At 49.9% G+C, this 15,333-nt stretch overlaps 2 protein-coding genes across 3 annotated transcripts in view; one reads left to right on the top strand and one right to left on the bottom strand.

Moving 5' to 3' along the window:
* Positions 1 to 10,868, bottom strand: part of AK5 (adenylate kinase 5) — a 198,934-nt gene extending 188,066 nt beyond the window's left edge. The window contains exons 1-2 of the mRNA XM_073544832.1: positions 10,743 to 10,868; positions 9,206 to 9,315 (exon numbers count right to left, since the gene is read on the bottom strand). Coding sequence (XP_073400933.1) covers positions 9,206 to 9,223 — 18 coding nt within the window. The 5' untranslated portion in view covers positions 9,224 to 9,315; positions 10,743 to 10,868. The remainder of the gene's footprint in view (positions 1 to 9,205; positions 9,316 to 10,742) is intronic.
* The window catches only part of PIGK (phosphatidylinositol glycan anchor biosynthesis class K), a 92,932-nt gene continuing 88,420 nt past the window's right edge, over positions 10,822 to 15,333 (top strand). For both annotated transcript variants that reach the window (XM_073544833.1, XM_073544834.1), the window contains exon 1: positions 10,822 to 11,038. In XM_073544833.1, coding sequence (XP_073400934.1) covers positions 10,958 to 11,038 — 81 coding nt within the window. In that variant the 5' untranslated portion in view covers positions 10,822 to 10,957. The remainder of the gene's footprint in view (positions 11,039 to 15,333) is intronic.

The raw sequence follows: 15,333 nt of genomic DNA, 5'->3' as shown, positions 1-15,333 counted from the left end.
TGCCTTTCATCTGGCCCATCCTGATCGCCCTGGTGGTGTGGATGAGGGTTCGGTGACCCCTCCTCAAGGGGGAGGTACTGTTGCGAGTTCATTTTCCCCTTTACCGTCGATGTCTGATGAACTCCCTCTTCTGGTGAAGGAAGGTAGTGAGGCTGATTACCAAACACCTGATCTGGTAGATGATGACTCGGTAACAGGAATTTCTGACTGGATATAAGGCAGCCGACGCCCTTCTGAGTCGCTGGTGATTTCTCTGCTGGATTCTTGGAGACCAGTCTGATTCCTGCTTCCCAAAGATAAGTTTTTGCTCTGCTATTGAACTTATTAGTTTTGTTTACCTTGTTTTTTTAGAGTTCAGCCATCCCCGGTCGGGGGTGTGCTGAGTTCCATTTTTGTCTCTGATCAGTTTGTCTCTTTGCTCTGTCTTCAGAATTTACCTGAGTGCTGATATAGTCTTTTTGAAGTACTAGCGACTTCAGGGCCTATTTTTCTTATCAGACGGTTGGGACATTTTTTGGTAGGGTTTTTTGCGGATTGCAGACAGCAGCTTTTCTATCCTGTCCTATTTAGTTAGCTTGGGCCCCATCGTTTGCTCAACCTATCTTTCTGTGTTAGTGTTTTCATCCTGCTTCACCGTCATTATATGTTGGGGGCTGCCTATTGCTTTGGGGTCTGCTCTGGGGCAGTTTAGATTTCCCCTTTCTTTCTTTAGGCCTATTTAGTTCTCCGGCTGTGATCGAGGGGTCTAGGGCATCGTAGGAACCCCCCACGGCTACTGTTAGTTGTTGTGGATAGGATCAGGGGTCTGCAATCCGATAGCTACCAACCTCTCCGGTTTTCTGGACTTAGCTTGTATTTTTGTTTTTTCCTCCTTCGGTGACTCATTCATAACAGTTAACGCTGTATAAGGAGATATTAAAGGGCTGGTGGCTGGCAAAATAGGGTCCACGGCTTGAGCATTTTGGTCCACAGGAATTTGCCCTGTTGCTGAAGAATAGGACCTTTTTATGGCCCTCAGGACAGAGTTTCCCCAACCCTTCTCCATGAAGATAATAAACAAGCTGCTGGGAAAAAAAAAACATTAACCAAAATGTATCCATTCTTTGTACCGGTGTTTTCTGTTTGCTGTTTATACCACTCCATCCAATGCTCGGCATTGTGATTGGTTATGGAAGGTATCTGTGCGCTCTTTACCACCAGCTGTTCTGTCATATGTTAGTGAAGGTAGAAGTCATGTGGCAGCTGGATGTTATACATCAGGGGTGATGGGGCTGTGGCTTATACACTGGGGGCAACAGGACCGGAGATTATACAGGGGGTGATACAGGGCTGAAAGTATGGGTGATGGAGCTGGATGTTATATACCAAAGGGATATGGGGCCAGAGGTTATACACTGGGGGCGACGGGGCCGGAGGTTATACACCAGGGGTGATGGGGCAGTAGCTTATACACTGGCTGGCAACAGGACCAGAGATTATATAGCTGGTGATACAGGGCTGAAAGTTATACACCGGGTGGGACGGGGCCGGAGGTTATACACCAGAGGGCGACGGGCCCTGAGGTTATACACCAGGGGCAACAGGACCAGAGATTATACAGCGGGTGATACAGGGCTGAAAGTTATACACTATGGGTGATGGGGCTGTGTTATGAATGAGTGGGAGGCAAAAACAGAAATACTAGCCAAGTCCAGAAAACCAGAGAAGTTGGCAGCTATCGGATTGCAGACCCCTGAACCTAACAACAACTAGCAGTAGCCGTGGGGGGTTCCTACGGTGCCCTAGACCCCTCGATCACAGCCGGAGAACTACATAGCCTAAAGACAGAAAGGGAAATCTAAACTTCCCCAGAGCAGACCCCAAAGCAATAGGCAGCCCCCAACATATAATGACCGTGAAGCAAGATGAAAAAACACTCACACAGATAGAAAGATAGGCGGAGCAAAAGATGGGGACCAAGCTAACTAAATAGGACAGAATAGAAAAGCTGCTGTCTGCAATCCGCCAAAACCCTCTCAAAAACAAGAGCCAACAGACTGATAGGGAAAAAAGCCCTGAAGACGCTAGGCTTCAAAAAGACTATATCAGTACTCAGGTATTATCTGAAGACAGAGCAAAAAAGGAATTCAGCTCACCCAGCAGGGAAAGGCAGAAATCCAGAAAAACAAGGCAAAACAAAACCAAAACACAAATGCAAAAAGTAGTGCAGAAAACTTAGCTTTTGAGGAGCAGGAATCAGACTGGTCTCCAAGAATCCGTCAGAGTAATCACCCGCAAGGCAGAAGGGCGTCGGCTGCCTTATATCCAGTCAGCAATCCCAGTCACCCAGTCATCATCATTCTGCTCAGGTTCTTTGTAATCAGCCTCACTACCTTCCTTCACCAGAAGAGGGAGGTCATCAGACCTCAATGGTGAAGGGGAAAATGAACTCACAACAGGGCTGGATGTTATATACCAAAGGGATATGGGGCCAGAGGTTATACACTGGGGGCAACGGGGCCAGAGGTTATACACCAGGGGTGATGGGGCAGTAGCTTATACACTGGCGGGCAAAAGGACCAGAGATTATACAGCCTGTGATACAGGGCTGAAAGTTATACCAATAAAAAAAATTTTCAGTTCAGCTTCCAAATTTTTAGAAGAATTTATTGGCCATAAAAACAGAAACTAGCGGACAAGCCGCACCAATGCTGAGGCAACACGTTTCTTTGAAAAATAATTACTTCAGTTCGAAACACGTTGCCTCAGCATTGGTGCGGCTTGTCCGCTACTTTCTGTTTTTATGTCCAATAAATTTTTCTAAAAATTTGGAAGCTGAATTGAAAATTTTTGTTATTGGACTTTTGGACTTGAAACTAAACGGAATTCGTGCTTCCACGCACCACTAAGCCAAGGCAGGTGAGCTGGTTCAATTCAATTTTTCTGCTTCTGAAAGTTATACACCTGGGGGCGACAGGGCCGGAGGTTATACACCAGCGGGCGACGGGGCCGGAGGTTATACACCAGCGGGCGACGGGGCCGGAGGTTATACACCAGCGGGCGACGGGGCCGGAGGTTATACACCAGCGGGCGACGGGGCCGGAGGTTATACACCAGCGGGCGACGGGGCCGGAGGTTATACACCAGCGGGCGACGGGGCCGGAGGTTATACACCAGCGGGCGACGGGGCCGGAGGTTATACACCAGCGGGCGACGGGGCCGGAGGTTATACACCAGCAGGCGACGGGGCCGGAGGTTATACACCAGCGGGCGACGGGGCCGGAGGTTATACACTGGGGTGACGGAGTGTTATGAATGAGTCACCGTAGGAGGCAAAAACAGAAATGCTAGCTAAGTCCAGAAAACCAGAGAAGTTGGCAGCTATCGGATTGCAGACCCCTGAACCTATCAACAACAATTAGTAGTAACCGTGGGGGGTTCCTACGATGCCCTAGACCCCTCGATCACAGCCGGAGAACTGCATAGCCTAAAGACAGAAAGGGAAATCTAAACTGCCACGGAGCAGACCCCAAAGCAATAGGCAGCCCCCAACATATAATGACGGTGAAGCAAGAAGAAAAAACGCTAACACAGATAGAAAGATAGACTGAGCAAATGATGAGGCCCAAGCTAACTAGATAGGACAGGATAGGAAAGCTGCTGTCTGCAATCCGCGAAAAACCCTATCAAAATAAGAGCCAACAGACTGACAGGGAAAAAGGCCCTGAAGACGCTAGGCTTCAAAAAGACTATGTCAGTACTCAGGTATTTTCTGAAGACAGAGCAAACCGACACAAAAGGAATTCAGCTCACCCCAGAAGGGAATGGCAGAATCCAGAAAAGCAAGGCAAACTAAAACCAAAACACAAATGCAAAAAGGCAAAGCAGAAAACTTAGCTTTTGAGGAGCAGGAATCAGACTGGTCTCCTAGAATTCCACAGAGAAATCACCAGCGAGGCAGAAGGGCGTAGGCTGCCTTATATCCAGTCAGAGATCCCCGTCGCCCAGTCATCCTCTCCCAGCTCAGGTGCTTGGTAATCAGCCTCACTACCTTCCTTCACCAGAAGAGGGAGTTCATCAGACCTCAATGGTGAAGGGGAAAATGAACTCATAACAACGGAGGTTATACATCGGGGGCGACGGAGGTTATACACCAGGGGGGCGACGGGACCGGAGGTTATACATCAGGGGACGTTGGGACCAGAGGTTATACACCGGGGACAATACACTGGGGCGATGGGGCCTGAGGTTATACACCGGGGGCGACGAGGCCGGAGGTTATACACCGGGAACAACAGGGCTGGATGTTATAGACTGGGGGGGGGGGGGTGACGGGGCTGGAGGTCATACACTGAGGGTGACGAGACCAGAGGCTATACACCGCAGACAATGGGGCTAGAGGTTACACACTGGGGCAATGGGAGAGACTGGAAATCAATGATTAAGACATGTGACCCAAATCTTTTCGCCATATTGTATGTAGAAGTACAATACCAGTGATATCTCAGCTGACCTTATATGCATCAGCGGCACAGTTGGATCTTTTACTTGTGCCCCCTCTATAGATAAGCCCCTGTACTTCATGTATATTACATATATCTAATAAATAAAGCTCAAGTGTGTGTATGTATGTATGTATGTATGCATGTCCGGGATTGGCATCCGCACCGTCGCAGCTACAGCCACAAAATTTGGCACAGTCACACATCTGGACCCCGAGAGCGTCCTAAGCTATGTTGTGAGGCGAAATTTTAACCCCGCGTGTTCCAATTCACCAAACAATTTTGCTCCTATCTACATAATGGGGAAAAAGTGTGTGTGTATAAAGCCCCGCCCCTCATTATGATGTCATAATGGTTGACTATGGGATGGAGGATGTGTGATGGGTATATGGGCACTGGACTATGGGATGGAGGATATGTATGATGGGTATATGGGCATGGGACTATGAGATGAAGGATGTGTGATGCGTATATGGGCATTCGACTATGGGATGGCGAATATGTATGATGAGTATATGGGCATGGGACTATGGGATGGAGGATGTGTGATGGGTATATGGGCATGGGACTATGGGATGGAGGATATGTATGATGGGTATATGGACACGGGACTATGAGATGAAGGATGTGTGATGGGTATATGGGCATGGGACTATGGGATGGAGGATAATTATGATTTGTTATAACTAACCACAGTTAGTTACTATGCCCGGGCAGCGCCGGGCTCTTCAGCTAGTATATAAGTATATATATATATATATATATATATATATATATATATAAAAATGTTAAATTATACTAGAGGTGACATAAAGCTTTTGTGACTTTGATGCTACATGCATACTTATAGAGCGGATGGTATGAGGAAAAGAAGCTTGTGTGGCCCCCAACCAGGATTTTAGACAGGCCCCCCCAGATATGGCATCTCAGCAGGATCTCCCATAACCTTCTGCTGTCACTGGGATTGACAACACTTAGCGGCAGGAAATTAATACCCTAAATAACTTTCCACCTCCCTAAATGAGAAAAAACAAATGCACGAGCTGCATCTCGTATTGAAGCTGGAAATTAGACTTTTACTCGCTCATTAGTCAGATCTGCAAACATCTCCTTCTCTAGGAGGGATCCACAGATGATGATCCTGTTTTGTGCTTTGATTCATCGCTGGCAGTGACGAGAATAGATTGGAGGAGGCTTTGTCTGCAGCCAAGCTGTGAGATGTATGGAGCTGCTCTCACTTCCAAGGCAACTGCCTGCTTCTGTGGGAGAAGAGCGCGGTTTACTCCAGCCGTGTCTATATCATCTTCACTCATTAGTGGCAGAGGTATTGAGGTTATTTGGCTCAAATCTTAGGGAACTGCAAATAGCTGCCGGTGGAGAGCTATGGAAGGTGCATGGGAACCCTAAAAGATTAGTACTTATTCTTACCTCAGTCTTCTATGGCTGAGACAGTAAGGGGGCCGACAGGTTACACTAAAGGCAAATAAACCCAGCGATGTTGGCGGGATCAGCAGACTGATGTGTATGGGGGTCTCCCAACTCTCTCCTGATAAATGAAATCGGGGAACAGAAGGTTTCAGCCTTTTGGATTTCCAAAGGCCAGTCCTATACTTTGACCTGGGGCAAGTCGATGATAGAGGAGACCGGGGGAGGAGGATAGAGGAGAACAGAGGAGTCTGGGGGGGGGGGGGGGGGGAGGAGAGGAGAATAGAGGAGGACAGAGGAACCTAGGGGGAGCACAGAGGAGCCTGGGGGGGGGGGTAGAGGAAGCCTGGGGAAGGGGGCGGACAGAAGAGCCTGGGGGGGGGGCACGGAGGACAGAAGAGCCTGGGGGGGGGTAGAGGAGCCTGGGTGGGGGGCGCGGAGGACAGAAGAGCCTGGGTGGGGGGCGCGGAGGACAGAAGAGCCTGGGTGGGGGGCGCGGAGGACAGAAGAGCCTGGGTGGGGGGGCGGAGGACAGAAGAGCCTGGGGGGGAGCGAGCGGAGGACAGAAGAGCCTGGGGGGGGCGCGGAGGACAGAAGAGCCTGGGGGGGCGCGGAGGACAGAAGAGCCTGGGGGGGGCACAGAGGACAGAGGAGAATAGAGAAGGACAGAGGAGTCTGGGGGGAGGACAAGTGTGCCTGGGGGGAGGACAGAGGAAACTAGGGGGAGCACAGAGGAGCCTGGGGGGGGCCTGGGGGAGGACAGAGGAGCCTGGGGAGGGGAGGACAAGTAAGGCTAGGGGGAGGACAGAGGAACCTAGGGGGAGCACAGAGGAGCCTGGGGAGGGGGGCGCGGAGGACAGAGGAGCCTGGGGAGGGGGGCGCGGAGGACAGAGGAGCCTGGGGAGGGGGGCGCGGAGGACAGAGGAGCCTGGGGAGGGGGGCGCGGAGGACAGAGGAGCCTGGGGAGGGGGGCGCGGAGGACAGAAGAGCCTGGGGAAGGGGGCGCGGAGGACAGAAGAGCCTGGGGAGGGGGGCGCGGAGGACAGAAGAGCCTGAGGAGTGGGGCGCGGAGGACAGAAGAGCCTGGGGAGGGGGGCGCGGAGGACAGAAGAGCCTGGGGAGGGGGGGCGCAGAGGACAGAAGAGCCTGGGGAGGGGGCGCGGAGGACAGAAGAGCCTGGGGAGGGGGGCGCGGAGGACAGAAGAGCCTGGGGAGGGGGGCGCGGAGGACAGAAGAGCCTGGGGAGGGGGGCGCGGAGGACAGAAGAGCCTGGGGAGGGGGGCGCGGAGGACAGAAGAGCCTGGGGAGGGGGGCGCGGAGGACAGAAGAGCCTGGGGAGGGGGGCGCGGAGGACAGAAGAGCCTGGGGAGGGGGGCGCGGAGGACAGAAGAGCCTGGGGAGGGGGGCGCGGAGGACAGAAGAGCCTGGGGAGGGGGGCGCGGAGGACAGAAGAGCCTGGGGAGGGGGGCGCGGAGGACAGAAGAGCCTGGGGAGGGGGGCGCGGAGGACAGAAGAGCCTGGGGAGGGGGGCGCGGAGGACAGAAGAGCCTGGGGAGGGGGGCGCGGAGGACAGAAGAGCCTGGGGAGGGGGGCGCGGAGGACAGAAGAGCCTGGGGAGGGGGGCGCGGAGGACAGAAGAGCCTGGGGAGGGGGGCGCGGAGGACAGAAGAGCCTGGGGAGGGGGGCGCGGAGGACAGAAGAGCCTGGGGAGGGGGGCGCGGAGGACAGAAGAGCCTGGAGAGGGGGGCGCGGAGGACAGAAGAGCCTGGAGAGGGGGGCGCGGAGGACAGAAGAGCCTGGGGAGGGGGGCGCGGAGGACAGAAGAGCCTGGGGAGGGGGGCGCGGAGGACAGAAGAGCCTGGGGAGGGGGGCGCGGAGGACAGAAGAGCCTGGGGAGGGGGGCGCGGAGGACAGAAGAGCCTGGGGAGGGGGGCGCGGAGGACAGAAGAGCCTGGGGAGGGGGGCGCGGAGGACACAGGAGAATAGAGAAGGACAGGAGTCTGGGGGGGGGGGGGAGGACGACAGAGGAGCCTGGGCGCGGAGGACAGAAGAGCCTGGGGGGGGCACGGAGGACAGAAGAGCCTGGGGGGGGGGCACGGAGGACAGAAGAGCCTGGGGGGGGGCACGGAGGACAGAGGAGCCTGGGGGGGGGGGCACAGAGGACAGAAGAGCCTGGGGGGGGGCACAGAGGACAGAAGAGCCTGGGGGGGGGCACAGAGGACAGAAGAGCCTGGGGGGGGGCACGGAGGACAGAAGAGCCTGGGGGGGGCATGGAGGACAGAAGAGCCTGGGGAGCGGAGGACACAGGAGAATAGAGAAGGACAGAGGAGTCTGGGGGGGGGGGGGGGGATAGAGGAGCCGGGGGGGGGGGGGGGGGGGGGACAAGTATGCCTAGGGGAAGGACAGAGGAACATAGGGGGAGCACAGAGGAGCCTGGGGGGGGCAGAGGAGCCTGGGCGCGGAGGGCAGAGGAGCCTGGGGGGGCGCGGAGGACAGAAGAGCCTGGGGGGGGCGCGGAGGACAGAAGAGCCTGGGGGGGGCGTGGAGGACAGAAGAGCCTGGGGGGGGCGTGGAGGACAGAAGAGCCTGGGGGGCGCGGAGGACAGAAGAGCCTGGGGGGGCGCGGAGGACAGGGGAGAGGGTGAGGGAGAGAGAGATTTTTTCTCAGCCGCCAGATCGGGATTCAGGGTTAAATTTACTGCAAACGCGATTCTGCTGGGCATGCGCAGTGTAAAGTGCGGATCCGGCCAGCCAGAAAAACGTCCAGTCTTGTCAACGGACGCCAAAATCTTGGCGGATCCGCAAAAATACGGATCCAACAGATGCCTATCCGTCAAGATCCGCCGGTAATGCAAGTCTATGGGGAAAAAAACGGATCCGCCAAAAAAATAAATAAATGGCGGATCCGTTTTTTTTTTGCAAAATGGCAGATCTTGACTGATGGAGACAAACGGAAGTGTGAAACAGGCCTCAAGGGGGCCTTTCACTTGATTAAAGTTTTACAATAAAGAATATTCGCATTTGTATGGAGGAATTGGGAGAGATAGACGTCAGTTTATAGATATACAAAAGTGCATAGGGACCTTAGAAGATTATTCTTATCTCTGCCTTTTATGGCTGAAGCAGTGACACCTCGGTCCAGGCTCCCAACCTCTGGAGGTAAAGCTACACAATCAGCCGAAATACTGAGCTATACCTTTTCCATAACCCCAATAGAAATTAAGGTGGATACGGAAACAGTGTAACTTGCAATATCCTATACAGTATATTATTTGAAGCAACTTAAAAGCTGGTGTTACCTGTGAAGTTGTATCCATAAAGCCCCAGGACTATCAGTCATGTAACCTCGGTGCAGTGGATCCATTTGACTGTTCAGAGGAGACGGGATCGCCGTTAGCTGACGATTTACCTGGGAGACACAGGATTGGAATAGACAGGTGTGAGGAATATCAGACGAGACAGCGGAAGACTGAGAGAGCGAAAACATGAAAGGCAAAGAAGGAAAGAAACTGCTAAACCCAATGTTCTAGATCAACATACGGGCTATTGCCTGAGATTTCTGGCATATTAACACTATTTACTGTAATTGGACAAAACCGAAGATAAAAACAAAATGAGCAAATACCCTGCAGTAAGTAAGTAGCAACAGTGCATGAAAACAACATCTAACATTATTTATCAAAAACCATACAAGTCATCCCACTGCGTCAGAAAACTGTCGCTTACCCATTGCTCCCTGTGCTACATGTGCGCCCCACAGCGAGCACTGGGTAATCAACAGTTCTCTGACCAGACATTGGGGCTTGGAAAATTTTTTTTTTACTGTAAATTTTTATTAAAGCTTTCAAATTTTAACAAAAGTATGTGAGTCCCAACATACAAATATATTCAAAGGAGACAGAGGAGTTTGGAGGAGGAGGACAGAAGGTTGAGGAGGAGGACAGAAGAGTCTGGAGGAAAAGGAGGACAGAGGGGCCTGGAGGAGGAGGACAGAGAGGTCTGGAGGAGAAGGAGGAGGACAGAGAGGTCTGGAGGAGAAGGAGGAGGACAGAGAGGTCTGGAGGAGAAGGAGGAGGACAGAGGAGAAGGAGGAGGAGGACAGAGGAGAAGGACAGAGGAGAAGGACAGAGGAGAAGGAGGAGGACAGAGGAGTCTGGAGAAGGAGGAGGAGGACAGAGGGGTCTGGAGGAGGAGGAGGACAGAGGGGTCTGGAGGAGGAGGAGGACAGAGGGGTCTGGAGGAGAAGGAGGACAGACCGATCTGGATTCTTGGGGGTCCTTGTGCTTACAGTCATGAAAAATCAAAACCTGTTACATTTTTGGTTGCAAGCTGTGACTTTCCCATTACAGAGATCAGGTAAGTCGTGGGTGCCTAAAGGATGTTACAAACCCCAAACTGCATAGGAGCCGTCAGCTTAAAATCATCAGTGACCACCGGCCATTGCTCCTTAGTATCACCAGGGAGCCCCCATGGCCACACACTGGCAGAAAGACATAAAGGAGCCACTGCCCCTAGCAACCAGATTACAGCCAATCAGATTACAGGTCTCATTCTTATACACCTAATTACAAAGCGAATGCTGCAATCTGATTGGATACAGTGAAGCTGCTGCCCCTAACAACCAATCAGATAGCACTTCTCATACAGCAGAACACACCACGAAAGCCTAGCTATGATTGGTTGTTAGGGGCAACAGCTGCAATAATGGCCAGTCAAATTACAGTTTTTATTCCTATTGAGCAAATGACAAAATGAAAGCCTAGATCCAATTGGTTGCTGGGGAGGAACCACACTAATTCCTGTCCTGTTTTCACGGCTGTCTCATATGAAACTGACCATATTTTCACAGGTGCAGACGCAGTAAAGCTTCATATTCTATTCTGGGACTAGTGGTTCTTCCTCCAAACGCCTCCGGAGTCCTGACTAGAGCTACAAGCATCGCCAACAGCTCCCTTACCCGGCATGCAATGCGCTGGGTAGCTTGACAAGTCACGTGATGTGTTCAGCGAGTCATGTGACGCGGAAGTGCCTCCTGTCACCGAGGAGGGAAGATGGCGGCGCTCAGCTGCGGGTGCCGGGCGCTGGTGTGCGCGCTGCTGCTTGTCCTCGGAGTGAGCGCTCAATATGCAGAGGTGAGAGGAGGCGCCATTATACCTGTGCGTGGGGCAGTGCGGTGATATACAGAGCGGGGCCTGGTCCTTCATTGTGGTGTCGTCCCCTGCAGACATCACACAGTGCCTGACATGGGAGGTGCGTGCCCCAGTATAGCGCTGGTACCCAAACATGGCCATGCCCTGTAATTAAAGGAGATGTCTGCAGAGACGTGAGCCATCACTCAGTGACTGGGAATATTCCTCTCTGCGTATTGCAGATCGCACACTCCTCACAGCTGAGGGTTTGTTACACTTTTATCCAGTTCACTGTCAGCTCAGGGCTTACACATTGTAACAGAATACTAGAACAGAGGAGAGGTTTGTGCTCCCGGCCTCAGGACAGGTCACGTATGGGCCGGGGGGCTCGGCGAGACCCCCAGTAGGCACGTGGCCCCGGTGTGCACATACAGGGCTGTGGGCAGCAATCCAGCCTTGGTGTCGGGAGAAAAAAGTCTGCTGATGGGGTAGATGCGGATGGGGGGTTTGGTGCATTTAATCACTTCATCTCGATGAGGCTTTATTTTTTTGCAGGAGGTGCTTTTAATTCTGCAGATGAATGGGACAGTGACCATCATCTGCCCCCAGTCTGATGACAGTTGATGTATCCTAAAATCAGAGCATTCCCTGCACTTCCTCCAGTGTATAGTGTGGGAAAAGGCTCTGACCACTTGGACCACACGATCTCAAGAATAAGTCTCTGATCCCGTTGTGAATTAATCGGATGTGCATACGCTCAGCCTCCGCTCTGTTCCCTGTCTATGGGACTGCTGGGGAAAGTTAAGAGCAGCAAGCTACTATTTCCAGTATTTCCATAGAGAATGAATGGAGCGTCAGTCAAGCACGTGCCCCTCGGCTCCATTCAGGATGGGGCTGTGCAGAGCCCCATTATTGAGATTGTTGGGGTCCCTGACCCACTTATTTTGCTAATAACTCTTTAATTTACCCCTTTATTCACCAGCTGATGGCATGCAGCACCTCTGTTCCCAGAGAACTGATTTTTATTATTACAGTTATTAGCTTTTCATCTGAATGGTTGACAGATAATGCTCAAGTGCAGTTGAACTGTTGACAGATGATGCCTAAGTGCCGGTGAACTATCTGCCCCCCGGTCTGACTCCCGAAATTCTGGATTGTCAGCTGCTGTTAGAGGGGATTCTAGAAATCAGAGCTCATAACCTTTCTTTAGGGATGTGGTTGACTTGCTGTGCAAACAAACCTCTGTGAAGCGGTGTATTAGTGGTCATTAAAGGAGTCCTCCAACCTGAAACAATCTATATATAATCTGTTATAAATGTAAAAAATAAAATAGAAATGACTATCCTTTATCAAATTTGCACTGTTCATCTTTGTCTGGACCCCTGCTGGTGCTGGACTCTCCTCTCCCACATTCGTTTTGACATAGGCAGAGGACTCCATGTGCAGCTTTTTTTGTGCCGGCAACAGGACTGTGGAGTCTGAGTTAGTTTAGGTGATAGTTAGAGTTGGTAGAAAGTTAGCGATTCCAAATCTACCTTAAGAGAAAAAAGAATATAATTTTATATTTTTTTATTATATCAGTACAATTATTCATTTTGATCAGTCTTTAGACAATTTTAGAAATGTTAATAACTTTAATTTATGTCCTATAATGTAATGTTCCTGTTTATAAAAAAAAAAAAAAAAAAATTGATAGTGATGTCACTAATTGACTTCAGTAAATGTATTACTATTTTTTGGTCATTTGTGAAGGCTTTGGAACCTTTGCTTACTGACTCCACAGCCCTCTGCATCACTTAATGAAGGAGGCTGACTGTTCATTAGCTAAATTTATTAGAAGGTGACGGGGTGCTCACTGCTCCAATCTGGTGCTCAGAGGAAAAATTAGAACATATAGAAAAAACCTCGGCACACAGTATAGCATGAATCCAATATTTATTCTTCCAGAAAAATACGTATCATGGGACCCAGATAATACAGACAAAAAACATCAATGTTTCGACTATTCAGCCTTTCTCAAGATTTTATCTGAATCAAGAAAATCAGAAATAATAACACCTGAACAAAGGAGGAATAAAAGGGGGGGGGGGGGGGGGGATTTCCACTACATACTAAAATTGAAAAATACACAAACAAAGTAAATGAAAAGACATGTGTGAATCTCATGCTGTGTCAGGTCCTCCAATAATAATAATATATATATATATATTATATTCCATATAAATGATATACTTTCTTGCAGCATATTTCGGTCACGTTACTACGTTATATAACATAGCATATCCTGGTAATGTCATATGGTGTCAAACGCACATTTCAAAAAATTCAAATGAAAAGATTGCTATCCCTCAGAGACCACCTTTACATGTAGTAAATAAATATAACCATCATATAGGTGCTACAGCGATGTCGCAGAAATAAGGAAAAGTACCTGCATAGCAAAGGGCCATGTATATCACGATTAAGAGTCCCTTCACATTCAATTCATATAGGTGATCAGTGAAAAAATCCTTCTATTGGCAAGAAACCAAAAATAAATATCACAAGAAAGCACAAGATAATGAAGCAAGGGGTTAACACCCGTTATAACATACCACCAAGGTGTCCGTCCTAGAGGCATAACGGCAGGCGCCAATGTGAGTTGCGGTGAACGCTGAGTACAGCGGCGTTTCTTAAATGCCATGGTCATGTTTAGGCGGCACATGCGTGCTATGTTATCCTGGACGCTGACACAATACCCGGAAGTAATTATTCACCATGGCATCTAAGAAACGCCGCTGTACTCAGCGTTCACCGCAACTCACATTGGCGCCTGCCGTTATGCCTCTAGGACGGACACTTTGGTGGTATGATATAACGGGTGTTAACCCCTTGCTTCATTAGTTAATCTTGTGCTTTCTTTGACCTTTGACTCTGCAAAAATTCTTACTGTTTCTCTCATTCATTCTCGTCTGGACTACTGTAACTCTCTCTTCTAATCGGTCTCCCTCTTACCAAACTTTCCCCCCTCCAATCTGTCTTGAATGCTGCAGCCAGGATCATATTCCTCGCCAGTCGTTACACCAATGCCTCTACCTTGTGCCAATCCTTACACTGGCTACCCATCCACTCCAGAATCCAGTACAAACTTATTGCCCTCACCCACAAAGCACTCCGTGGCTCAGCACCACCCTACATCTCCTCCCTTGTTTCAGTCTACCACCCTACCCGTGCCCTCCGTTCTGCTGATGACCTGAGGTTAGCATCCTCAATAATCAGAACCTCCCACTCCCGTCTCCAAGACTATACACGTGCTGCGCCAATTCTTTGGAATGCACTTCCCAGGTCAATACGATTAGTCCCCAATCCCTACAATTTTAAGCGTGCCCTGAAAACTCATTTATTCTGACTGGCCTACCACCTCAACACATTAACCTAATCTATCCCTGTGTGGCACAGCCAAAAGTTTTACCATAACCAGGTTCCCCGCATCATGTTCCCACATGCTTTATGCATCCATTAGCCCGCTGCATCTGTACTGATACACACTTAACATTATGGCTGGTCCATACAATCAGGGCAACTGTTACCACCCACCTTTCGTGTCTCCCTCTTTCCTCATAGACTGTAAGCTTGTGAGCAGGGCCCTCATTCCTCTTGGTGTCTGTTATGATCTGTGTGATTATTGTTATGCTGTAATGTCTATCGTCTGTACAAGTCCCCTCTGATATGTAAAGTGCTTCTGAATATGTCGGCGCTATAGAAATAAAATTTATTATTATTGTTTCTTGTGATATTTATTTTTGGTTTCTTGCCAATAGAAGGATTTTTTCACTGATCACCTATATGAATTGAATGTGAAGGGATTCTTAATCGTGACATACATGTACCTTTGCTTATGCAGGTACTTTTCCTTATTTTTGCGACATCGCTGTAGCACCTATATGATGGTTATATTTATTTACTACATGTAAAGGTGGTCTCTGAGGGATAGCAATCTTTCATTTGAATTTTTTGAAATTTGCGTTTGACACCATATGACATTACCAGGATATGCCATGTTATATAACGTGACCGAAATATGCTGCAAGAAAGTATATCATTTATATGGAACATATATATATATTTTTTTTTTTTTTTTTTTTTTTTTTTTTTTTTGAGGACCTGACACTGCATGAGATTCACACATGTCTTTTCATTACCTTTGTTTGTTTGTGTATTTTTCAATTTTAGTATGTACTGGAAATCCCCCCCCCCCCCCCCCCCCCCCTTTTTTTTTTTTTTTTTTTTTTTTCTCTTTGTTCATGTGTTATTTCTGG

Source organism: Dendrobates tinctorius, unplaced genomic scaffold, assembly GCF_039654945.1.
Source record: "Dendrobates tinctorius isolate UK_male_01 unplaced genomic scaffold, ASM3965494v1 ptg000138l, whole genome shotgun sequence".
In the NCBI taxonomy this organism is placed as follows: domain Eukaryota; kingdom Metazoa; phylum Chordata; class Amphibia; order Anura; family Dendrobatidae; genus Dendrobates; species Dendrobates tinctorius.
The sequence above is the reverse complement of the archived record's forward strand: the minus strand, read 5'-3'. Positions and strand labels throughout refer to the sequence as shown.